This window comes from Camarhynchus parvulus, chromosome 2 (genome assembly GCF_901933205.1).
Source record: "Camarhynchus parvulus chromosome 2, STF_HiC, whole genome shotgun sequence".
NCBI lineage: Eukaryota > Metazoa > Chordata > Aves > Passeriformes > Thraupidae > Camarhynchus > Camarhynchus parvulus.
Genome location: NC_044572.1, coordinates 99,212,063 through 99,238,176, shown reverse-complemented (window position 1 = coordinate 99,238,176; position 26,114 = coordinate 99,212,063). Strand labels below are relative to the sequence as shown.

At 40.3% G+C, this 26,114-nt stretch overlaps 1 protein-coding gene across 1 annotated transcript; it reads right to left on the bottom strand.

Moving 5' to 3' along the window:
* Positions 1-140: 140 nt before the first annotated feature.
* Positions 141-25,014, bottom strand: AFG3L2 (AFG3 like matrix AAA peptidase subunit 2). The gene is given in 18 exon segments (XM_030943293.1): positions 141-1,121; positions 2,238-2,432; positions 4,034-4,234; positions 5,147-5,262; positions 5,843-5,953; positions 6,942-7,067; positions 7,219-7,326; positions 7,911-8,064; positions 9,776-9,913; positions 10,463-10,736; positions 13,045-13,166; positions 14,587-14,661; positions 17,534-17,686; positions 18,605-18,720; positions 19,178-19,246; positions 19,736-19,835; positions 24,890-24,933; positions 24,936-25,014. Coding segments are annotated over 18 exon segments (2,424 nt in total). The 3' UTR covers positions 141-878.
* Between the last annotated feature and the right edge of the window lie 1,100 nt (positions 25,015-26,114).

Here is a 26,114-nt window from a genome sequence, read left to right as displayed (position 1 = left end):
TCTGTCACCTTTGGCTTTGGCTGCTGCTTGTATTTGTGAACACAATCCTTTTACCCTATAATAACAGAGTTTTGCAAGTTTTGCATTGTTCTGAATTCTATACCCAGAAACCAGCAAGAAAAAAAAAAGGGACAGCTTTGTTCAGAAAAGTACTGTTTTTATTGACTCAAACTGTATTTACACATCACATTCATATGTTCAATAGTTTACAGAACTCTGTAAAAAACTGACTGGAAAAACTGCAGGAGCCCAACAGTTTCAGACTTAATTTAAGACACTGAACCATGAGTATGTTTTAAGATATTTAAGCAAGTGTTCAGTTTTCACTGTCAACTTAAATGGCAGTTCTCTGTAGACAAACTCTAAAATCAAAATGAGGTGAAGGGGAAAGGGTCAGATGAAAGAGCTGATAGTTTTGCAGAGCTAGTACTTTGTACAACCAGACTTCCACATTTGACAATGCACTTTGTATGATTCTTTTTCTTTTTGGAAACAGGTCACATACAGGTATAGTTTAGATAAATAATCAAAAAAACCCTTTGATTTTTGTAAGCTTACAGATGTTTGAAAAAAACCAAAAACCAGTGCCACAGAATCTGTGCATGAATCTGAACTGTTCCAATGCTTGAGAGGCTCAGTTCTGGCATTCCACTGCAGCTCCAATTCCTTGTATGCTTCTCCAGCTGGCAAACAGAAGATGATCACCTTTTACCACACGTACATCAGAAGCAGAACATCCTTATCTCATCCCAAGAGATCACTCTTCCACCCATCACTAATACAGTTTGGTTGAATAAATATTTTTTGTTTTGAAGTACAAACTAGGTGAGTTTGTTTCTCTTCCAGAGTGCAAGTCACCATGGGCACACACTTCACAGTTAAAATGGCATCCCTCCTCTGATCTGCCTAGCGACCTGTTCATCTATTGTCTCCTCTTTTTCTTTTTCACGCTCTTTGTTCCAGTCTTTAAGGCCTTCTGGTAGTGAAGTATCCTCATCCAAACTTCCTGTGCCTTCCACAAATTCTTCATAAGTAGACTTTTCTGCAAATGGTCTTGGGCCAAGCAACTCTAGCATGTCGCTTTTATCTAGCACTTCCTTCTCCAGCAGCCGCAGGGCAACCTGGAATAGCACAACAAGTTATGTCATACATATCAAACACCTGAGATGGCTGTCCTGTTTGGAAGGGTCTCTTAAGGCAGTTAGCTTGGCATTGATTAATTCTGATAGAAAAAACAGGTTGTTCAGAGTTCATCAGATACAAGATTCTTCTCCCCCTTGAGCATTTTTAGGGAGCACAAATACAATTTTATTTTTAATCCTGCTTTTAAGACTAAGGAAAGTGCCCTCACTGTGGGTCACTGTTGCTTTTATTGTTGCTTCAGAATAGCAGATTTTACTTCTGTCAAAAGGCTCCTAATGCAAGACATTAAGTGGTACATGAAAACAAGTTCCCTTCCAGTCAATGGGGATGGTTCAATCAGGCTGCTGCTGTGTTAAAAGCTCAAGAGCACCATAAAATACCAATGTGTGAACACTGCACCAGGGGAGTTTGACTTGGGTCAGTGAGCTCATTGTTTAGCACAAACCACATTCACTGATCTCTTTTGGGATGCTGACCTGCTACAACAGGATTTATGGAGCCCATACAAAATTGTCTCCTTGTCAGTAAGTCTACTGGATGCCTGTCCTAGAAAATTATCCTTTTGCTGTATCAGGTTTTGTGGCATGAAGAAAGAGAATATGCACAAGCTGAATCTTGGCTGCAGTGAGGCAGATCACAAGCAGCCAAGGGAGAGAACGGAAGAAGACAAAGATGTTTTTATTAACACTAGAAAGGAATTCAGAGAAAGGAAGTCATATGAATTTCCCTGGTTACAAGAGCTTCTTCTGCCCAAAAAAAACTGGGAGCCTGGTATTTAATCTTTGGGTTTTTAAGTTTGCCTATCATATCTACTAAACCCTATGTTAGCAGGCAGTCTCTTCCCTCCAACTTTCCAAATAAATATTGACCACCTAAGCAGGGAGGGATGTTGAATCATGCTTGTGAGATGCTCAGAGATGTTCCAACACAAAAGGAGGTTTCTCTTAAGTCTTGTGGCACATTCTTAAGATTACATCAAATGGGTTTTGAGCAAACTTCTTCATATACAGTCTCTATTTTAAATCTAATTCAGTTCAATTCAGATTTTGGCTTACCAGCTGGAACTTAGTGGCTAAAAACACTGTAATGCTCACCTTCTCCACTTCTGCTTTCTTCTCAGTCAGCAGATTTAATGTCCTTTCATAGGCAATGTTAATTAGTGACCGCACTTCTTCATCTATCAACCTGGCAGTTGCCTCACTGTAAGGTTTCTCTAAGACCATGTCTCCTTGGCGAGGGAGATCAAAGGAAATCTGCCCCACTTTTTCATTCATACCAAACTGAACAATCTGAAGAAAAAAAAATCAAATAAACAAAGGAGAGATAGCAAGAATTTAGGGTATATTGAAGTAAATACGGCCAAAAAAAAGGAGAGGAAGAATTTTGCTATAACCTAATCTTTTCCTGTAACATCAACCCTTCCCTGAAAACTCAAGTCTACTGAAGTTAACACACATGAATTGACTTTCACTTATTTCTTTTTACTGATTAAAGTGAAGGACACAAATAAGACCATTTTAAAGTGGTTGCTAGTGGTATGCACAGTGCTTTGCTGTTCAAATTCTAAGATATTACACAAAAAACACTTCAGCCTTCCTTAAGCAGTAAAACTCTTCTTTACCAGAAATAGAAGTGTTTTGCCAATTCAAAATACTTCTAAAGTTTAGCATATTCTACTCACCCATAAAGATAAGCTGACTTAAGTACTAAAGTAGAGGGTCTTGAAGGTTTTTTCTATCAAGTCCAAAAATCATATGCTATTCCTCATCCCAAGACACTCCTTTAAAAATGTCAAACAATTCTTATCTTGCTTCACTCAGTACTGAATACTGACTTGTCCAGTTGCCAAATGTGGACGTTTTAAGTTGCATTTTCCTCCAGCAGAGGCAGAAGCAAGTTCAAACTGCTATTTATTTATTCACTCCATGGCTACAATCAATTTGATGGTTACTAAAGCAGCACTTCTCAGTCTAGCAAGATCCACATAGGTATGACAATGAATATTCGGAATTCAAAGAGATCTCACCATTAGAATCAAGCATCTTAACCTGCTTTCTTAATTTTGGTTGACATGTACAAAAGTCTGTAAGTAGACTTATTTTATAAATTTTAAATTGAGCAAGAGTCACTGAAAATCTCATAGAATTAACAGGACATCATTACACATAGCCTTTCAGAACTGAGGCAACAAAAAGCGTGCCTGAGACCAGGAAGTAGGTGGGGTTGGGAATAAGTGTGCAGGGGAAGATAAGTGTACTCCAAAATGCCTCTTGCTCCTTGTGAGTGTCTTATGAGATGATACACTTTGTCCTGATGCAGGAAATGTAGTAACACACCTGTGTGTAGCCCACAGCTACACTTAGGTGAGTCACTGCATTGATAAGATTTTAAATTACTCATCTACATTAGTTAATATGATACACACACAAACCAATGTCTTAATTCCCAAAGCCTTAACTGACATCAAATAGTGCTTTCAAACCAGGTTTCGGGATTCAAGTGTAAATGCAAGTTGAATCTTCACACTGGGCAATTGTAAATGTAGGATGATATGATCAACTCTGAGGACTAAATTCCATTTTAAAATAAGTATAACAACTCCCACATGTAATTGAATCCAATGGGATCCAACTGAAATGTGTATGTTCCTGTGGGCAGATGTAGGGCAATAATTGAAGCCTAATGCATGGACTGTTGTTGTGAGACTGAAATAAGATATTTGAGTCATCAGCATCTCTAAACAACATCATGATGCTTATTCATACAGTGTTTTCTGAAACAAGGCTTCTGAGGGATGCACCTGATGAAATTGCATCATAGCAAAATATTAGTTAGGTCAGAGATAAAGAAAACAGTAAAGGAAAAAAAGAAGTCTCACTGAAGCCCATACCTGAGCATATGCACTCTGGGTCACCTTCTTCAAGTCATCTTGGGCACCAGTTGTAATTCTTCCAAAGAAGATTTGCTCAGACACACGTCCTCCCAGAGTCATGCACATTCTGTCCAGTAGCTGCTCTTTGGTATACAGATACTGTTCTTTGGGCAAATACTGAGCATAACCCAGTCCTTTACCACGTGGAATAATAGATACCTACAAAAAAAAGTAACAGTGCTACAACTAAACAGTGTTAAAAACCATAAAGCATTCTTCAGTTTGACTTAGTTTTTAATGCCACAACCTACACCATACTCACCCTTGAGGTTTAATTCAGACATTATTTCCGTTTACAGTTTTGCCCCCATTGTGTTTTATCCTTAAAAGCCCTGGCTAGCTCTAAACTGGAATAACAACTACTAGAATATCTGGAAAAGAAAGGTAAGACCACTGTCATATCTTCTCTAAAAACTGCATCATATTTTAAAAATACCATTTTAATTAAAATCCACAATTCCTTGAATGTTATGTATTGGGCATTATGTATTCAGGAACAGATAGAGCATTTTTCCACCTTTAGCATCCTGAACAGTTTAAGGAATTTCCTCATTTACTAATGACCTTTCTTCCAGAAGTAAATCATACAATATTTTTAAGCCTGAGATGAGAGGAAAAACACAGTTATGCTAAACTATGAATGTTAAAGCAAGCTTGGGGTGCTTTTTCCTCTACGTTCAACTTGTCACGCTGTGAAGCCAAAAGAACGCAAATTGAAACTAAAATTTAGCTTTCTATATTCCTGAAGTATACCTGTGTAACCTGGTAAGAGTAACTTAAGCCACTGATCAATCCTGAAAGCCTCAGAGAAAAAGCAGCCATCAAGGCCAGCAGATTCATGAGAAGAACAGGTCTCTCAAAGGACATTTATACTACAAACTATATAACAGCTAAGTCAGAAAACAGTTAAGAAAGTAACAAGAAATGAACCAAAATGTACTCTAAAATTGACACACTTCCACTGCTTTTTAATATATTTTAATATCTTCTTAACATTGAGGGGGGAGGGACCACAAAGAAAAAGATGTCCATGCTACTGTTAAAATTGAAAGTCCAAATTAGCCTTCTTACCTTTAACAGGGGGTCAGCATGTTCCAAAAACCACCCTGCAACTGCATGTCCTGCCTCGTGATATGCTACTGTCTTTTTCTCCTCTGGCTGGAGTACTTGAGTTTTCTTTTCCAAACCTTTGTAAAATAAATAAATTTGATTAATAGCTTCAGACACAACTTTCTCCTCCGAAATCCTTTACCTCATTTGCAAAGATGGTAAGCAATACTTAGAGGCCATACATGTGATCCATTGAAAAAATTTAAACACCCCCTCAAAACTTGCAAGTTTTAGAAATTCACATCTTCCAGGTTTCACTGTAACCCTGTCCTTCCTTAGATTTTCTAGTTTCAATGGAAGTTCTTAAAAATACTCAAATATTTATATAAAACATATCAACTTTAAAAATCTTTTCTAGACTATTTCAGGCTAGCAGCAGTTAAAAGCATCCCTAAATCCAAACAGTTTTTCTTCCTGCCATTTTGAAGAAGAAATTAGAGATGTGTCCTGATGAAATTTTCTCTGTACCCCTTCCTCTATTACAGAAGTCAGCAATATACACAGGATGCTTCTGTTCTAAATCTCAAGTGTGTTTAGGAGAGAAAGAAAACAGCCTTGAAGAGCAGGACAAAGATTCAAAAGCATGGCTTCCTACACATATAAAACAGGAAGTTGCCTACTACAATTTCTGAGAAACAATTGGTGCTATTCACCTACCTCCAATAACTCTTTCAATTGCTTGCTCAAAATGCTTTTGGTTTATAGCATCTGAGAGATGCCTTGCAGCAATTAAAGCAGCTTCATTACAAACATTAGCAATATCAGCACCTAAAAGAGAAGGCAAGAATTACTGATCCTTTTCAACACTTTTCTCTGAGTTTAGCATAAACATAATCTTACTTATAACTGGTTTGCTATAAACTCTCACTGAGTTTGAAAATTAAAAGTAACATGCTCTGAAATAGCTTAATTATTTAAGATATATTTAAATGCATCTACTATAGTTATAGGCTTTAGGATTTTTCTCATAGGTAGACAGCCTGCAAATAAAGTTTATTACCAGTGAAGTACTTGTTTGATATATCCCACCTTCCTTTTCTGTCTGCAACAGATTATACTTAAACTAGTATATATTTAGCTGCATGCATTTCCTACGTGTGAATTCTGTATAGCTCAGATGTTGGCATATCTTTACAAGATATCCTTGCACATTACTGATTTCAAGCCCTCCACTTTCTGTTAAACTATTTGCAGTAGTGCTATTGAGGTAACTTAAACATCATCAGTGTAGTTACCAGAGACATTGATAGTCAAATCACAGAAAACCAGTTTTATATAGACCAAAAACCAGTGAAGAATTCACAAGTGTTGAATTTGGAATATATGTGAGAACTCTCATTACCGGCTTATAATCTAATTAATTTCAAATCTGTACTGACCAGCAGTTGAATTCTGCACTGTTTTTTTTTGGTTTTTACATCCAGAAACATAAATTCTCCTATAGAATATGCACACAAACTTCACAAAACCCAGGTCTTCTCCAGAAGTGTTCAAGAATGAAACAAAGGAAGGGACAAACAAAGGAAGAACACACAAGAGTGGTAACAATCAGAAACCTCTGAATTGCTTGTACTGAAGACAGAACAAACTCCCTCTTCATGTCACCTTGACTGAAGATGACAAAACTTGAGACCCTCAGAAATCTCCTACTTGCTCTAACAGGCAAAGAGAATTTCACGTGCAAGAAAACCAGACTTAGTAGGGAAATCAAGTATCTAAAGCATGGAGAATAATAGTGGCATTAGGAGTCACTTACCAGAAAACCCAGGTGTTAGTGATGCAAGCTTTCTTGCTAGGTTGTCTTTATTTAAGACAGTGTCTAATTTCAGAGGTCTAAGGTGAACTTTGAAAATGGATGCTCTTCCTTTTATATCTGGGGGTCCTTTAAAAGAGAAGACATATGGTTTTACTTTTCACACACATATGTATTCAAATTGAGTGTGTGCAAGGAAATTACATGTATAAAATAGTTGCAGTGACTTCAGCAGTGTGCTACAAACACAGGATGGTGCAGGCACCCAGGCAAAACTTACCAATGTAAATCTGCCTGTCAAAGCGTCCTGGTCTCATCAGAGCAGGGTCTAAAATATCTGGCCTGTTAGTGCCTGCCAAAATGACTACATTTGTGGTTGTATTAAATCCTGTTAAAGAAAAGTGATAGAGAAAAGCTGTGTAAATATAATTTCTGGGAAAAAAACCCCAAAACCAGAAATAAACACTGCCCCACTTTACAGGGTCATGTAAGAACTGAAAGTTCAAACAAATGATCTTAAAGCTGAAAATATTTATATTTATTGCTGCATTGTCCAGCTTTTCATAACAAACAAGGAAATGGCCTTGGGTTCTGCTTTGTGAAGTACTCTATCAAATCCTGCTTTATCTTTAAAATACAATAATAGATTAACTGCTCAGGAAATCACAGAACCAGCATGGCTAGCTGTATTTTTTTACCAACAGACTGGTCTCATTGTGAAGAATTTTTTTGACTATTCAACTACGACAAAGAGTCAGGAGATACAGAATTAAGGTTCTTTTTCTCTGAATGAATTTTAGTAAAACATCAGGCTGCAGCAAAGTGAGTCACCATGCTTTATTTTAGGAAACAAGGAAACAGAGACAATTTGAATTTAAGCTAGAATCCAAATCTTGGTTAGCAGGTCTGAACAAGCATATTCTTTCCAATGTCCATGTAACTATAACATAGTATTTGGCATTAAATACTCACCATCCATTTCTACCAAAAGCTGATTGAGTGTGTTCTCTTGCTCACTCTGTCCTCCAAAGTTGCCCCTCCCTCTCTTCCTCCCTACTGCATCTATTTCATCAATGAAGAGAATGCACGGGGCATTCTTACGAGCCAGAGCAAACAAGTCTCTAACCTTAACAAAAGAACAGAGAATGTATCAGGCTGGTTTGTAACTCTTTTGAGTTGGGGGGTGGGGAGGGGTGGGAAGAGGCACATCAGTAACAGTATCCCTATAACTGGGCATGGCTCTGAACAAGCATTCCCTCCAAAACCTTCAGTCAGCCTTCAAGGCAATAATAAATTACTTATCCCCTCCAAATACTCATCTGGAAGTTAAATTAGCTTCTAGAAGTCTAAAAAAACATCCAGGACATGAGTAGATAGCTGAAATTTTTTTTAGACTTTGATATTTTAAGCAAGGTATTACCTAACTTCTGTGGTAGATGCAGCACAATCTTATTTGAATTTTAGATGCAACATTGCAATGTTGCTCTGCTTGCAAACCTATCAGAAGGACCTCATTAAAACCAGTTCAGTGAGTTAACAGATCTACAACTGAGGAATCCAACTGGAGCAAACAGGAAATGAAAAATTAATGGAAGAATTTTGACCTGAGTGAGAATTAGATGCAGTTCAGAGCTTTACTACTTTATACATTAGTGATGCAAATTTTGGACAGTAGGCTGTACAACAGAAAGTTACCCAATGTTTTTTGAAAAAAGTACAAAGAAGGAACAAGATAAACATATGTCAGATACTTGAAGTGAATTCTCTTTTCACTGGAATAAGCAGAAATCCAGAATCACACAACTATTTTTAGTGCATATGCATTGTGGAAACTAAAGATTTCCATATGCATATACACTAAGAAGTCACCAAAGAAACCAAAGCTGTGTAAGCAGGTTTAGTTCTAGCACATTCAATTTACAAATTATCAATTTAGCATCACTAACAACTGCCTTATTTAATAAGTTAATAGGAACTGAAAGTAAAACTCTCTCATATTGTTTTCTATAGGCATCAGAAATTATCAACTATGTTGAAACCTCAATTCCCAGCCAAAGTTGTGTCAACAGATTTCACTGGATAGTAAAAGTATTTTCACAGACCAGAACAAAAAAGTTAGGTCACTTTGCTTTGGGGCATTTCAGGTATTTATTGACAACAGAAGCCTGAGTATCACTATAATTTTAGGATACCTAATACTTTCCCAAATTTTAATTTCCATAAAATACCATCAGTAACTTGTTTACACCACTTCACATGTTTTTAGTGAGCTTTCTTAAGACAGTTAAGGCAGAAAAGCACAAAAAATTAGACATATATTTGGTTATTTAAAACACCTGATCTCCAGAAATCAGTCACTGGATTCATATTTCAATCAGAAGCTTATCTGTGTGTCTTAGACAACTCTTTACAACTAAAAGTTTCAAACTACAAAGATAATAAAGTTCTTCAAAAAAGCAGGATTTAGAGCAGGTGGAGGCATTCCCATAGCAGTAGTTGAATGAGCTACAGATTTCTGGTCCAGATAGTAAATTTACTTCAGATTAGAGCTTAAAGAGTGCTGGTTAGTGTTCTCAAGCACCTGAAAAGAGGCACATCCTTTATGGCCTGAAACACTGAACTGTTTCAGGCTGGTGAAACTAGCTAATGAACTGCCTTAGTAACTTTTATTAAAGGTACACTGGTGATTTTTGTGTTTAGACATGCATCTGGCATAATTTGTAAGAAATCTGCATAGAAGAAACAACTTCAGCTCTAATCAAACCATTTGTCTCCCAAACCTGACACCATCCTTTCAACAGCCAATACAGAAAGAAAAGAGGAGGCCAAAGACTTACTCGTGCTGGACCCACGCCAACAAACATCTCTAAGAACTCTGAGCCATTGACAGTGATAAATGGCACATTGGCTTCTCCAGCTGTAGCTTTAGCCAGAAGTGTTTTCCCAGTACCTGGAGGACCTGTCAGAATTGCCCCCTGCAAGACAAACAGGTATATTTTCCTCATGAAGAAAACATAATATTAAGCCTATGAAATAACATGTCAATGATATTGAGCCCTCTGGCTTTTCTTTCACCACATCATGCAAGGAAATAACTGAAGATTAATCCCTCCTTTAAAAGAGCAAAAGGAAAAACAAATTAGATAAAACACTACCATGCTGTCTTAGAGCTGCAGGAACAGTGTTTTCTTTGACTGACATATTAAGTAAGAAAAAGAAAGGTATGTTATGTCATCAGGTGGACTCCCCTGCCAGCACATCCAAAAGGCAATTCTGTAATAACCACTTGCAAGATTGCTGTTATACCTATATGTGTATCACTTCTGGTCCACGTGAACAGATAACGTATTCCACAAGGCAAGTCTCCTGGCACCACAATTACACTGCTGGCACTCAATGCTTACTTATTTTTTTTCTGATTGGAGGACAGAAGCTGGAAAGCATGGCATATGTAAACAATCTTAGTACAGTTTAGAATACTGAGGACTACTAGAAGAATAAAGTCTAAGTCATCAATCCCTTACCTTTGGAATTTTTGCTCCCAGATCCTCATATTGTTTGGGATTTTTCAGGAAGTTAACAAACTCCATTATCTCTAATTTGGCCTCCTCACAGCCAGCTACATCTTTGAATTTAACATCTATTTCATCCTTCAGGACTTTGGCAGTAGTTTCACCAACACTGAAAAGTCCACCCATTCCACGCCCTGCCCGGCCCAAGCCTGCAGGACCTCTTCTTAATGTGTACAGCAATGAACCAATAATCAGAATTGTGGGCAGCAAACTGAGGAGAAATGATCTGTGGAGAAAAACAAACAAAACAGAGAAACCTATCACAAAAATCCATTACTGCAAATAACACATATAAGATGTTGGTTCCATTATAAGCAAATTCAGGACTAATATTCTATTAACTTGTGATGTTTGTACTTCTGCAGGTTGATCACACTGGGAAACCATCAAAATAAACTTGAGAACAAGCTATTATAGTTGCTTTTTTAAACCAAGCACATCAAGTAACATTGCTGAGTTTTGCAAAGGAAAATTTGCATTACCTAATAAACAGAAGTAGCTTGTTTTTCAAAGGTAAATTTACAGGACTAGTTATGTAAATGATTATATTCTCAAAGTAAGTTGCATTAGGTAGCATATAGACAGTGTATCCTATTACTTCAAGCAGAAATTTCTCTCCAAAATACATGCTCTTCTTCCCTTAGGTCTTTCAGCTTTTTACATTTTTTTTCTCCTTTCTATGTTTCCATTTTCCTTTTCAAGGATACAGATTTGCAGGGGGGAGGGAGTGGTTTCTTGGGGTGGGGTTTTTTGTTTCTGTTTTGTGGATTTGGTTTTTTTTTAATTATTATTCATTGTCCATTGTCCTCCAGCTTTCTAGCACAGCTCTGTAAAAGCCCAAAACCCTAACACAGTCCTCTTTATCATAGTATCTGAGCACTGTACAGATTTTTCTGTGAAAAGGAACAGTTCAACAAACAGCTCACAAGATGTTCCATCCACACTCGGCAAAAACAAAATGCAGAAAAGAAGGACAATCATAAAGCACAAGATTTCCAGGCTTTACAGATAATCCACATTCCTGGGATAAAGAGGAAAAGAAGGATTTTTCCCTCTATTGTGGTATTCAGCAGATTCTGATCCAACAGGGAACAGCAGTACTTTGATTATATAGCTGCTCTCTCCTGTTTTCTGTGGCATTCCCGGGGCAGAGCAATATATATCAATATCTGTATGAAGAACAGGCACTGAGGAGGAAAGGCTCAGAGCTGTGGTCAGGAAGCGGGATTCAGGAAGTACAGGTCTGTACAAGGCTGAAAAAGGTATAGGAACTGATCTACTTTTCCCAGTCTGTGATGACAAGCCTCAGGCCAACATGTAGCCTTTTCACACAAGCGCTGCATTGCCCTGACCATCACTTTTCCCCAGGTTTGTTTAAATAAGGGCTCAACAGGTTTATTTATGGACCATCCTTAAGATCATGCTCCATTATAAAGAAATAGAGAAATGAGGCAGGCAGTGTGTAGAACAGGGAAATAAAAACCTCTGTCTGAATTTGCAGGATTGCCCAGAGTTAAGGCCACCATTTTTCTTGTTGCCACCAAGACCAACCAAGGCAGCAGCAGCTTGGTAACGCATACTGCAGTAAAACCAAGACATTTCCCTCCATGCCCCCAAATCAAAACAAATACTCCCAAGCACCAAGCATGTAAACACAAGAGAGGCAGTAAATGAGCCATTCTCATTAGTCACATGAGCTACTACACCCAAAGTCAAACTTCCTGATGATAATAAACCTATTTGACAGAAATCAGCAGGAGTAACTTCTAAACTGCTCACTTAGACCCAAAAAGAAACTAGTCTTTGGGTTACAAGCTTACATTTGTCTCCTAAGCCATCTGGAAAAATACATCAGAGAAGCACTTTTACTGTCTTCTAAATAAGGTCAATGAAATTCAGCTACATAAGGCTAATACAAAGAACACAAATCTAGTATCAGAGCCATTATTCCCTAATGGGAAGCAACAACGCTGTAAATCTAACATCAGTACTATTTTTCTTAACAATTAAGACCACGATTCATCTTCCAGTTTCTGTTAACAGGCAGATTAATGTGATCTACTTAATCACCTATTTCTTGCTTTTTTTCAAGGCCCCAAAATTTAACTTATGCTTAGTTTTTGGCCAAAAATTGATGCCCAGAATAGCTCAGCCAATATACTGTGGTTCCATGATATAATCTGTCTGCTCAAAAATCTACATGAGCATCATCTCTGGAGCTCTGCTGCTGTGCCCAGCTAACTCTTGCTCTAACAAAAGTCACAGGGAGGAAGGGCTTAAGTGAAGAAAGGAGTTACAGTAAAACATTTATATAATAAGAAGCTATATTTAGAGTAAGAGGATATGGATTTCTTCATAGACAAAGTATTGAACAACTTCTCTTACACGTAACACTCAGAAACAAACCCAAGCTGATTGTTATTCTGATAATACTGCCACCTAGTGAACCATAAGGTATGCGTATTACAAACCTACTTCTCTGCTGTAAACACAACCTTTTTTTTACCAGAGACTTTTTAAATCCAACTTCTTACCCATCACTCTCTGTTGAGTAGACTACAGGCAATCTGTTCTCCACTTCTATTCCCAGATCTTGCTGCACAGTCTCCAGATTCCGTTCAAAAGTGTCCACACTACCGATATTAAACCAGACGTACTGCGAGGAAAAAAGCAGAGATGACCAAGTGCCTCTCTTATTTCACCTTCACTACAAGCCAGCTTCTTCTAGTCTGGTAGTTCCTTGTGTTAGATTTGGACCAAGTTTAAGTTGCCTTGTCAAGTGTTTAACTGGTACAAGAGGCACACAACAAATCTGAAGCCTCCCAACCTGAATACACTTGTATCTATCACTGCTTCTGCAGAGATGATAAACCCCAATAGTTTTAGGGCACTTTAAACAGATGGAAATACTGCCATTTTCTCCAGAAAAAAATGGAAGGGAGTAATAAACAGATCTTTATAAGGGACCTATATAGTCAGAATAATACAGAGCACTGAACCTGGAAACACAGCAGTCATACAACTTACTGTTTCATTTGAAGGTCTCAGCTCTTCTGATTAAGAAGGGTTTTTGCTTTTCGTAAGAAAAGCTTCTGCAGTTTATACTAGCTTTAAAGTCAGCTGTGTTCACAAAAAAACCACAAACAAACAAACAAAAAAACCCAAAAAAACCCCAAAAAAACCACCAGCAAAAATTTATCACAGACCAGAAAGAAAAATCCAGCCATTACTTTCAAAATGTGTTGAGATCTGGTCAAGAAAATCTCCCGTTTTGCACCATGACCTGCCTGATTTGTCCCTCCTTACCCTAACATTGAAAAAGAAAAAATAGAGCAGTTAACTGATTGGGAAATAAAGGCAACTGGTTGCATGTGGGCTAAAGAGTAGGTGTATAAATAAACCACAATGAAACCCACTGATTAAGTAATTACTGCAGATTTCACTTTACCCAGGAGGGACTTGCAGACCTTGTTTCAGAAAGAAAGTTAAGAAAAGCTCCACCACCTAAGAAGAGGTAACCTGATAAAGCTTTTCTAATGCTTCTTTGAATTTTCTATGAAAATTTTATATATATTTTTAATAGGTCTCTGCCACTGGGTATCATTCTTTGGAAAACTTTCACCTGCATCAGCCTATTCCTCACTGTGCTACTAGAAGAGCAACTCCATGAAATAAATACTTTGGAAACAAACACTTAGTAACTGGCTAAAAGCAGTCTGGAACAGAAAAGATTCCTAAGTATGTGGACCTTAAGTCTGGGATTTTCTTGAGCAGATGGAAAACAGCAGTTAAAAAAGTACAGAACCTTCAGCAATTTGTTACTCTTCCTGTTTAAGTATCTGTATTAAAGAGCACAGTGCTGGAAAGCAACCACTTGTCATTGTTTAAAGGTACCTGTGGCAAAACAACTGATACAGTAAAGTGAAAAACACAAGATGTAGGATAATGTAACAAGAAAAAATGTTTTCAATCAAGAAATTATTAATGATCCAGATCAAGTTTCTCCCTCAAACTTTACATAAAAAGACTGTTTTGTTGCTTCTAATATCCCATGTACATGTATTAAAAGCATTTACCCATTCATGAGGAGACTTTCCAGGAACAAAGATGACTCTAACAAAGCGCTTGTTCACCACTTCAAGTCTGTCCACCTGTAGGAGGAGAAAAGAACAAAACCTGAGCGAAGAGTGTAAAGTCACTGTGCTTCCACCACAGCTTCAGATAACAAATGTGAATACTTCTGTTTTCCACTTAGAATGTACAACCAATCATGTACATCAGGACAGTTCCACAGTCTACAGTTTGCCATTAGGAATCAAGTATGTAATCAGGAAAAAAGTAATACTGGCACAACAGAATTTAGATTCGAAGACTGACATCATATCCTTTTCTCAAGGGAAAACTCAATGCATGCATCAGCAAAAATCAGTTACAGTAAAATAGTTCAACAGTAGTTAATTGTCTCAGTGGTCAAACACCAAAACCAGTACGTTATATGATTCCAAACTCTTAGAGCACCTTCCAAAACAAACCAAACTGAGCAAAATGAGGGAAATCTGAACTTTGTTCTTACAACTGTTTTCCCTACTAGAAAGGGCTTCCTGTGCTACAATATTAAACACAGTAACATCAATTACATAAAGTATTTAGCTGGGGTAACAGATACCATATAAACATAGGAACTGTGCTACAGGTTTAGCAGATATACACCACTAAGATCTTTTTTACAGGTCTCCTCCAATGGTTAAATTCTTGGATTTGACAGGGCCTTTTTAGAAGTCAACTAAATTTTTTTCCATGTTTTCTTTCCCTTTCCATAAAATAACTGGTTTTAACATTTTTAAAGCATTTAAAACTAGCAATCTAGCTTTAGAAGCTGGGCCTGAACCACACACAGGTTAGTATGGTTGTTCCCTGAACTCACTACATGTGGCCATTTCTGGTAGAATTGAAGGAAAACATGAGCTAAGAAGTCACTCTAGAACTAACTGGACTTCACACAACACTACCTGAACACCTTTGTTTTGAAAACCACATGACTCCAGTATTGCTGTCTTCTCCCCACCACTAAGGCAGCCAACAGCACGTGATAGCCACATATTTAATCTGTCTGAATATCCACACTACATCTTACAAAGAACAAGAAACTTGGTTCTGTGCAACAGCCTACTTTCACAATGCTTTTCTGCAAGGAGGCTTCAGGCTTTGTTCACTGTAACAGCTAAAAAAATATTTTTACATATTTAAGTGTCTTACTGCTTCAGAAATTTAATCAGTAAGGGGTTTTTTCACAAGATGTACAAAACCACCAGTTTAGAACAGGACTGATTGTAAGACAGTATGGGCAGAAACATACAGAGCAGCTCTTGCAGAGATCAGTTAGAAAAGAAAGGTAAGAGACACCCTGTTCAGCAGCTTACCAAAGTAAGGTAATGGAAGGTTAATTTTGTGTTAACAGAAAATCCCTCTAGGTCTGAAACCTAGAGGACAAAGCAAACCAATGCTTTCCTAATCTGTAAGGCAAAGCTACAAGCAGGGAGGGAGCAGAGCAAAGAACTCATAGCTCCTGAAGTGGAAAAAGCCTGTGCAAGACACAATCTCCCGAACTTCAGGGCATCACCAACCTATTACTCCAAGTATGGAAAGCTGCCAAGTTCTACAGAGAGATAGGATATTGATGATAAAATTGATTGCTCCAGTAGTGGCTCCAGGTAAGAAAAAATGAGAGGAAAAAAACAAAGAGAGAAGGCTACTTTACAACACAGTCAGGGATGAAGGGATGACAATGTATTGTCCTTGAAAGGATTCTTCCATTCCCCACCCATCCCTTTCTGTTCTGACTGCTGCTTCTCAGATTCCCCAAGGAACTAATTTCAGACATGAAACAAGCAGAAAACCTTCTCTTTTCAGAGGGAGGGGCTCATACAAGTGATAAGGTTAGGACCAAACTTCTTCCAAAGGCAGCTGGCATGTCTCTTTAAGCCATTATGTCAGCTTACCTGTACTGCAAAGCCATACCCAGAGGGAGTGTGGCTGCACTGCCCCAGCACCCACATGAGCTATCCAACCAAAGCTTTGTCTTGAGCTGCTATTCCCTCTCCTCTCTTGAAATGACATAAACCTTCACACATCCATCCAGAACATCAGATCTAGGAACTGATTAAAATGAAAGCTAATTCCTTTCTCCCTTGAAAATTACACTGAGCCAGTTCTCACTCTCCAGACACACAAACACAAGCCTAACTGGGGAGGCAGCACTGAGCATCTTCAGCTGCCGGTGTGCCCTCCGAAAGCCCAGGCTAGACGCAGCACAGCCTAGCAGCCAGTTGGGGCGGCAGCTCGCAGACAAGGACTTCTGCTCCGGAGTGGAGGCAGGTCTGTCAAAGCTGTCGCCTAGAGTGACCTCTCACGGCAGAGGGTGAAGAGGCTTCACTCCTGGACGAGGCTTAGGAAATCCCAGTGAGGCTGGCAGGAATCACAAGAGGCGGACAGTGACCTGAGGCAAAGGTTTATTTGAACCCAGCACAGGAGCTCGGGGCACTGCGACCAGGGCTAAGCACAGGGGCATTATAAAGGGAAGGGGAAGGGTTAAAGGGGACAAATCAGATTACAAAGTGAGATAACTGACATAACATGGGAACCAGTGGGAACTCAAGTGGGGAGGGGTCTCAGCTCCTGGCCCAATCACTCTTTGTCCCCAGTAGAAGTTTTTGGGGAAAGGGTAAGGACGGGGAGTGATGGGCAGAGTGGTGACCATAGTAACTGGGGGGGGGGGTTTGGTAGTTGCTATAGAAACCAAGGCGGGGATTGGGATTGACATTAAAAAGGGATACATTGCGGGCAGGAAAGGAGCTCTGGGCAGAACCATTCATACTTACAACTGGGGGGAGGAAAAGTGGAACAAACCAACTGGAATTACATTAAACTTAAACTCGTACAGCCAATATTAAGGAACAACAATAAAAGAACACACCACAACATTCAGCACTCTGATGTTTCACACTGATTCCCCTCCCCACTCACCAATCCTTTAGAAAGGTAGTTGTTGACAAAGTCTTTCCAGGTGATTTCTCTGCCAGGGACCCTGAAGAAGAAGTAGTACACAACCATTGTCCAGAAAAAAGAACTTCCCACTACATACATCCGAAACTCCCTGACATCCCATGGAATGTCACCCTAGGAAATGGAGAAGGCAAAAAAAAAATGAAATTAGAGTCTGTAATACAGTAAGTGCATAGGAAACAGGTTCTGGTATTTCTTTGTAGCTTCTATTCCCTGCCCTCAAGGTTGCCACAGAGAATGTTAAACAAAGGTCTGTTTTGTTGTATGAACACACTTCAGAAATTTCACATAGAACTGAGGAATTACAGCAATAGAAATTCTTTAAGTGTTTTACAAACAGTAATTGAAGAGTTTTGATCCATTAACTACTGTTTTTAGAAAGGGAAAAAAAAAATCACATGACCTTTCTGCCTCCATTCTAAAACAATTATCCTTGGTCTCCAGGAGTGCATGCAAGACCAACAAAAAATAAAGGAAAAAACTAACAGAAGAAAAAAACCAAAACCAAAAATAAGAAGGATGAAAAACAAGCACCAAAACCATTCTTTATATACATACAGGAATATTTTATATATATCATCTTTGTGTTACACCTGGCAATAAATGGCAGTAAATTTCAAAGGGAAACTCACATCAGTATTCCATCAAGGTCAGAACATGTAAGAGCAAACTACATTTAATGACAATTGTATGGTCAGAAAATTCTCCAAATTGCCACTGAAACAAAACACGGGGCCTTTAAAGGTCTGAGGCTCCCGTCTAAGAATACTGACTACTAGCAACCACATTCACACAGCTTAAACTTCATTAACATTCCTGAACAGAGGTAGATGCCTCTGGAGTTATGCACAAAATAGTTATTCATGAAAGGCACTGAGTGGGGAGCCATCTAGGGCCAGTTGCCATGGAAGGCCTGGCACAGGAGGCTTGAGCAAGATTTGGACAATGAGAATATGGCCTTAAAAAGCAAAATCATGCAAGGTTATTTCATGAGGACAAGATAGTGACATAAAGATATTTTAAAGTCAAAACCTTCTGTAATCTGGTCCACCAGTTAGTTTCTTCTTTCTTGCCTCCTTTTTTTCCACCACTCCCACCTCCTCCACTACTAGCTCCACTGGGTTGTCTGGAAGTAGCTTGCTTCGTTTCTAAAAAAAAAAATAAATTTACATCTTATGCTAATCTCACATTATCTTTTATTAGTTATATTAAGGAGATGTTCTGAAAAATATACTAGTCTGCAATACTACAATAATTAGATGATGTGAGAAACAGCATCTTCCATGAAAAAAACAGATATATAGTCCATTAAATGGCGAGAGACAGTTATGACCAGAGGAGAGGTCTGTTAACTTATAACTGAGGGACAGAACTCCAACAGAAGTATAAAAATAAATACTATTCCAGAAGATTAACATTATTTTGCTTTCATATCATGTATTATAAAACCATATCAATTTGCACTTCTAAACTAATCTAGTACAAATACATCTTGCCTGAAAAATAAAGAAAAAACCTAAAACCCAAACTCACAATTGTTATGCCAAAATCTAATTTAATGACTACACATTCCACAAAGAACTGAAGTCAAGCAGCTTTTTGTACCTTTTGTTTCTCCAGGTGTACCTTTAGTTCCATTAGATTTCTTCCCATTGGGAAAATACTTTTCAAATCCTATTGAGAAAGAGGAAAGGAGCTCTTTCAAAACAATTGGTTTTTATTTTATAATTCTTTCATCACACATCAGTCATCACAAGCTGAATGTATACACTAGCAAAGAAGCTAGGAACCTACAGACTGCAAAACCAGCTTTCTTCTTGTTTTTTTTGTTGAAAAGCTCTACCTGGTCTCCATAAATAAATCTGCTGTGTTGACAAGAGAATATCACATCTATTTAATAACCTGAAGTAAAGCTATGATTTAGCCAGAGATAGAGAAATTTAGGTCAACAGAAAGCTCTACTGCACAGTGTTGAGCAAACTACATTATTCTTTAATAGCTCCTAAAAATCCCATAAATCAAATGTTCCATCTCAAGACTACAGGCTGGTTAGTACAAGAACTGACCTCCCCAGGGACAATAAAGCTAAATAGCACATAAGTGCAGTTCTCAGCAAGGTATGCAAGCAGTCTGCTTTGTTTCACAAATCAAAGTTAGAGTCACCTTTGGGAGGTTGAGAGAAAAGCCTTCTGCAAGCAGCGATTACACTTGCCAAAACAGTGCTTCTATCAGCAGTAACTCCAGGGGTAACTTGGTCACAGAGCTGAAAGATGAAAAAGAAATATAAAGCAACAAGAACATGCCACAAAAATCTTCAAGCTCTCTGGTAGAGCCTTGCAGCTAGTCAGACAATACTTTACAACTGGAACTTTACAACAGATATTGTAGTAACTGCTGTGTGCCAGAAAGTAAGACAAGAATGGAATAAGTTCATCAAATGAGTAATTTCTACAGCAAGGAGATTTTTATTCTCATTGTTAAGAACAGAGTTCCATCTTACACACAAACAAAACATTAAAAGAGAAAAATCAAGCAGATAACACTACAAGCTATGAATGTTAAATACACATTGATTTCTATGGGACACGTTTAATCATACCAGCCAAATGACTTTAAAGTGCAACATTAACTGTGACTGTACAAGCATGATCTACACAGTACTCAACCATGTTTTGTCTGAAACCTTTTTTCAAATAGTTAAGAAGTGGTAGCTTCTGAATATGAGAGATCTACTTGAATCCAAAAGAAAGGGATATGGCAGACAATGCTTACATTCAGCTAATAAACTAAAACAGACAAGGAATTTCAGTTCAAAAAGAAGATCCAAAGCCCTACGTGGGTAAACATCCAGTTATAAAACCACAACAAACCTAAGCCTTAACATGGCTTGTTCTTGTCCTTGCTCCTTGTTCTAAGGCTGTTTACTGTTATTCATCATTTAAGTGCAATGAAGGAAAATTAAACTCACTAATTCTTAACAAAATTTTGCTACTAGAACTGAATACTTTAAAAAAGTGTAAACTGCAATTTTATTCAAGAGAAATCATACCTGATTTCTTCAATAACGACATATTTTAGATAAAATCCCCTCCATAAGCTTTTCCAACACTTCTGAGAAACAAAATATTATCCGTGCCAAGATTTCCCCCACAGACTGACTTTCCTTCTGCCTCCACTCCCTTCCACCACTTAAAGGCACTCAGTCTCCTGTTCTTTTTGATTGAAAGCTATTTACCTTAAGAGCCACAGAAATAGTAAAATGCAAAAACCAAACACTAACTGAAAAGCAACAGGTCCTGAAAACATGACTCCAAGAATCCTTGGGAGACAGCAAACATCCATCTGGGACTAACACCTCTGCGACTATTCTGTGAAAGGAAGCTCAGTGCTATAGTCAAGGTACAGTGGCTGTAAACAAAACCCATTTTTACATATTAAAGAAACTTTTGATTACTCGGCTGCACACGTAGAACTACCCTAGGCATGCTGTCATTCATTAACTGAATGCTGTAACTCTGCTGAAATCTTCTGTCTGGAGCTTCCCCTTCCACCCCTTATTAAATGATGAAATATATGAGACTTATTTCAAGCATCCCTGTAGTTCCACCTGCTGGAACAAATAACACCAAAATGTTCTCATTCCTTGCTTTTGCTGTGGACTGAGCTAAGAATTCTTGGGCTGCTCAGTCAAGATTAGTTTTGTGCCACTGCATGTCTCTGAATAAAATTAGATACTGAAAATCCAAGAGGGGATTTCACTGATTCTCAGAAGCATGTGCAGTGCAGATAGTCTAGAGAGGAGCTAATGTAGAGAACAGCTACATACATTTCTGTCCCATACATTATGACCTCCATACATTATGGCCTCCAACATGAGCAATTCCATCTGTGCTCCTAGAAGTAGTTTTAGGACAAGTGGGATGCAACCATGTGGGCCATAAAATAAAAAGAGCTTGCCACAGATCAGGTATAGCTCAAATACAGACAGGGAGCAAATGCTGCAGCAATTGATGAAACTCAAAGAAACAGAGGGGTTTTCTCCTGTCAGTGGTCCCCTACAACACACAAAATTAGGGACTTAGTTCTTCTGCAAACTCAGATTACTTTTTATTTGCAAAGAGACTGAAATATTCTGAAAGCTTTATTCCAACTAAGAAGAAACAACTGCTCATGTTTAAAATAAAATTTTAAGTAAGCCAAATCTAATTGCCTAGCTCAGTCAGACTAGCCCAGGTTCACTACAGAATTAAGTTGAAGCGAAGGAGAGAGAAGGGTAAGCAGACAAGAGCTTTGGGGCAGACCTGAATAATGGGATTGTTTCTTGTTGGATTGTCTCTACAGATCCTAAATTCCATGAACATATGCTGTTAACTTAATATGCAGAGAGCTGAGTGCTTTGAAGCTGCTTTGTGAGAAAAAGGAAGAAGTGACTTCATGGCACCTTCAGTGTCACCTGACTGCCTTGAGAAGAGATGGCTGAGGGGGACCTCATTATTGTCTTTAAGTATCTGAGGGGAAGGTGCCAGGAACGTTGATCCAGGCTCTTCCCAGTGGTGCTGAGCAACAGGACAAGAGGCAATGGGCAGAAACTGATGCACAGGAAGCTCCACCTGAATAAGAGGAAGAACGTCATTACTGTGTGGGTGACTAAGCACTGGAGCAGGCTGCCCAGAGAGGCTGTAGAGTCTCCTTCACTGGAGATATTCAAGAACTCTTTAAAACACCAGCACAAAAACTGATCATTCTGATACAGGGCCTGTCTGGCAATGGGAATGCCACAGCAAGCTTAGCTGATACAAGCACACCCACTGCCTAAACAGAGAGAAAGCAAGCAGAGCACATTTTGACTGTTTCACTGGATGCTGTTTCAGGCTGTACACCAGGAAACTCTTGCCAAGTATCTCCCAGCCAGAGGCAAAAAATTGTACTGCATGTTAAAAAAAAAAAAAAGACCAAAAAAACCCCCAAAACAACCAAAACAAATATATGATCTTTTTCTTTCAGGAAAACCTTGTGACATCATCCTAAAAATCAAGACTTTTTAAAATGCAAATAAGCAAAACACACAAAGGTCAGGTTTAGAGTTAAAATAACCCATAAAATGTTACTAGCCCAGAGTGCCACATAAACCCAAGACCACCAGCAGAACTACTTAAAAGTTTACAAAACTGAGGCTACACAAAGCAGGAACAGAAACTCCATTTGCTTAGCTATACAAATAGGATAGTGATTCCGTTAATCCTAGAAAGCTGGAAGTTTACAGTTTTACCCATTATCAAGTTCCAAATCAAAGCAAAATTAAACCAAAAGTCTTAATTATCTAACAGCCACCAAAATTTTACATAAGACATTATGGGAAGAGGGGACAACACACAACAAAAAGCTAGTAAAGAAATCCACCTTAATGCAAGTTACTTTCTACATGGGCAAATAGTGATAGGACAAGGGGAAATGCTTTTAAACTAAGAGTAGAGATTTGGATTAGAAATTAGGAAGAATGTCTTTACTCCCAGAGGGTGGTGAGCAACTGGAACAGGTTGCTCAGAGAAGCTGTGGATGCCTGGAAGTATTCAGGGCCAGACTGGATGGTGCCCAGAACAACCTGATCTGGTGGGAGGTGTCCCTGGCCATGGCAAGGGGGGCTGTAACTAGAGGATCTTCAAGGTCCCTTCCAACCCAAGCCTTTCTAAGGTTCTATGATTCCAAGCTACTCACTTTTTCTTACAGAAGGGTCAATTTTAAAAACGTAATGGCTTTTATGGAACAAAGATCCTCATTCTTCTGCCTGCACGCAAAGCAAGATGCTAGAATGAATACAAAGTCCCCTTCCTAAGATTGATTCCAAATAGGAACTCTTTAAATTTTGTTGAAAGCAACAAGAATTAGCTTCCTGAGAGATTAGCAGCACTGCTGACAATGTTTTATTTATTGCTGAAATGATGTTCAGCTCTGATCAAACAAAACCAAATTCATCATTAAAAACAAGCCACATATTCATGCTGACAACAAAGCTACTAACATCCTTCTGTGTATATTCCTCTCACAATCATCACTATCCCAGAGATAACCTTCACAGCTATAAAGGTGTGGCTGTTCACCACTCTATGCTACAGGAAAACAAAGAAAATCAAGATGCCCATGAAAGAGAAAGGACTCAAGCATCTTCCTTTTCCCACAGGCCCATCATTCCCCCACTGTGTTAGAGCTGTCAACAACGGTAATACACATCTTGTAACAGCTGACAGCAAAGGCCATTCTACTGAGAATAAACACACAAACAACATGCTTTACCAGTTAGTACCAGAACTGCAGGTGCAGATTCATGGCATCATTGCACTGTGCAATCCCAGGATGCAAACAACCAGGCTCCTCTTTCCCAGAACACTGACACCCAAAACAAGCTGCTCAGTCACTAATCTTTAGCATTTCAGTCTCTTACCCAGCCCCAAACCCACCTAACACAACTCATCACCCTGAGAAAGCAATGGAAGAACTTTGGAATCAGGTGGGACACCTGAAAAAACAGCACCTGGAAAACCAGTGGGAACATGGGAACCCTCCTCTATAAAGAGAAGCTGAGAAAGTTGGGGCTGCTCAGCCTGGAGGAAAGTTGCATGAAGAGCTCACAGTTACCTTACAGTATCTGAAGTGGGTCTACAGAGAAGTCAGAGAGGGACTCTTTATCAGGAACTGTAGTGATAAGACAGGAAGAAATGGGTACAAATTCAAAGAGGAGAAATTAAGTTAGATATTAGGAAGAAATTATTTACTGTGAGGGTGGTGAGACACTGGAACATATTGCTCAGAGAAGCTGCAGATGTAGTGTTCAAGGCCAGGCAACCTGGTGTAGTGGAAGGTGTCCCTGTCCATGGCAGAGGAGTTGCAAAGAGAAAATCCTTCAGGTCCCTTCAACCTCCTAACATTCTAAGTTTCTATGAATAGCGGCGGGATGCAGCACCAGCAGCAGCTTTGCGGTGTCTCCTCATCTTCCTGCAGCAAGAGGACTCTGCTGCTGCTGCCGAAGGAGCCCGCAGATTCTCCCGCACGGAGCCGGCTGCCACTTCCAGGCCGGGAGGCGCGGCACTCCGGCCCGCTCACTCGCTCACCCACCCACGGGCCCTCGTTCGCCGCCGCCCGGAAGGGCCGGTACCGAGCAGGCCGGGGCTGCCTCCTCCGGACGGGGTGAGGACGAACCGGGGAAGGCCGCGGGTAGCAGAGACGCGCTCGGCTCCGAGCAGCGGGGCGCCTTTCCCCGCCCCGGGGCCGCCCCACAGCCACCACGGCCCTCCCTCGACCCCCGGCCCGCTCGCTGCTCACCTGCGCCAAGCAGGGCCTCGCCCCGCCGAGCAGGCCCCTCCCCAGAGCAGCTGCTGCAGCTGGGCCCCGGGCAGCCCCCGGCGGCCGCCGCCGCCCCGCGCCAGCAGCAGGTACCGGTGCGCCATGGCCGCCCGGACCCGACGTCACCGCCGGCCCGCGCCGCTGACGTCACCGCGCCGCCGCGTGCATTTCCCCTACGGCCGAAGGGCACGCCTGGCCCCGCCCCCTGGCGGAGGCCACGCCCCCAAAGGATCACGCTCCGTCTTCTGACCACGCCCACCGTCGTCACCAGGGGAGCCCCGCCTGCTCGGGGGCGGACGGGTTTCTCTGAATCCCGGAATCCAGCGGGTCGGAAAAGATTTCCGGGATCATCCAGTGCAGCCTGTGACCCAGCACCACCACGTCAACTAGACCATGGCACCAAGTGCCACGTCCGAGCTCTCCCTGAACACCTCCAGGGACAGTCACAGCACCACCTCTCTAAGCAGCCCGTTCCGATATTTAATCACCCTTTCCTGAGGAATTTCTCCCTAATGTCCAACCTGAACCTCCCCTGGCGCAGTTTGAAGTTATGTGCTCTCGTCCTGCTTGCTCGGGAGAAGAGACCGACCCCCACCTGGCCAAAGCCTCCTTTCAGGCAGCTGTAGAGGGCGATAAGGTCACCCCCGAGCCGCCTCTTCTCCAGGCTAAACACCCCCAGCTCCCCCAGCTGCTCCTCACAGGACATGGGCTCCAGACCCTTCCCCAGCTTCATTGCCCTGCTCTGGGCACGCTCCAGCACCTCAATGTCCTTCTGAACTGAGGGCCAGAACTGAACCCAATATTTAAGGAGTGGCCCCACCAGTGCTGAATTCAGGGGGACAATCCCTGCCCTGCTCCTGCTGGCCACACCGTGTCTGATACAGGCCAGGGTTCCACTGACCTCTTTGGCCACCTGGGCACAGCTGGCTCATGTTCAGCTCTGGTTGACCAGCACCCTCAGATCCTCTTCCACTGAGTCACTTTCTCAGCACTCTGACCGCAGCCTGTAGTGCTGCATGGGGTTATTGTGGCCAAAGTGCAGGACCCAGCATTTATTTTTCATGCCATTGGTCCCAGCCCATCTTTCCAGCTTGTCCCAGTCCCTTTGCTGACTCAAGGGTGTGGGTGACTCAGCAGGGCAGGCTCGGCTGAGGCCAGCCTAGGCTGGCCAGCCTCACTGAGAAGGGCGGGTCTCCCTGCTGCC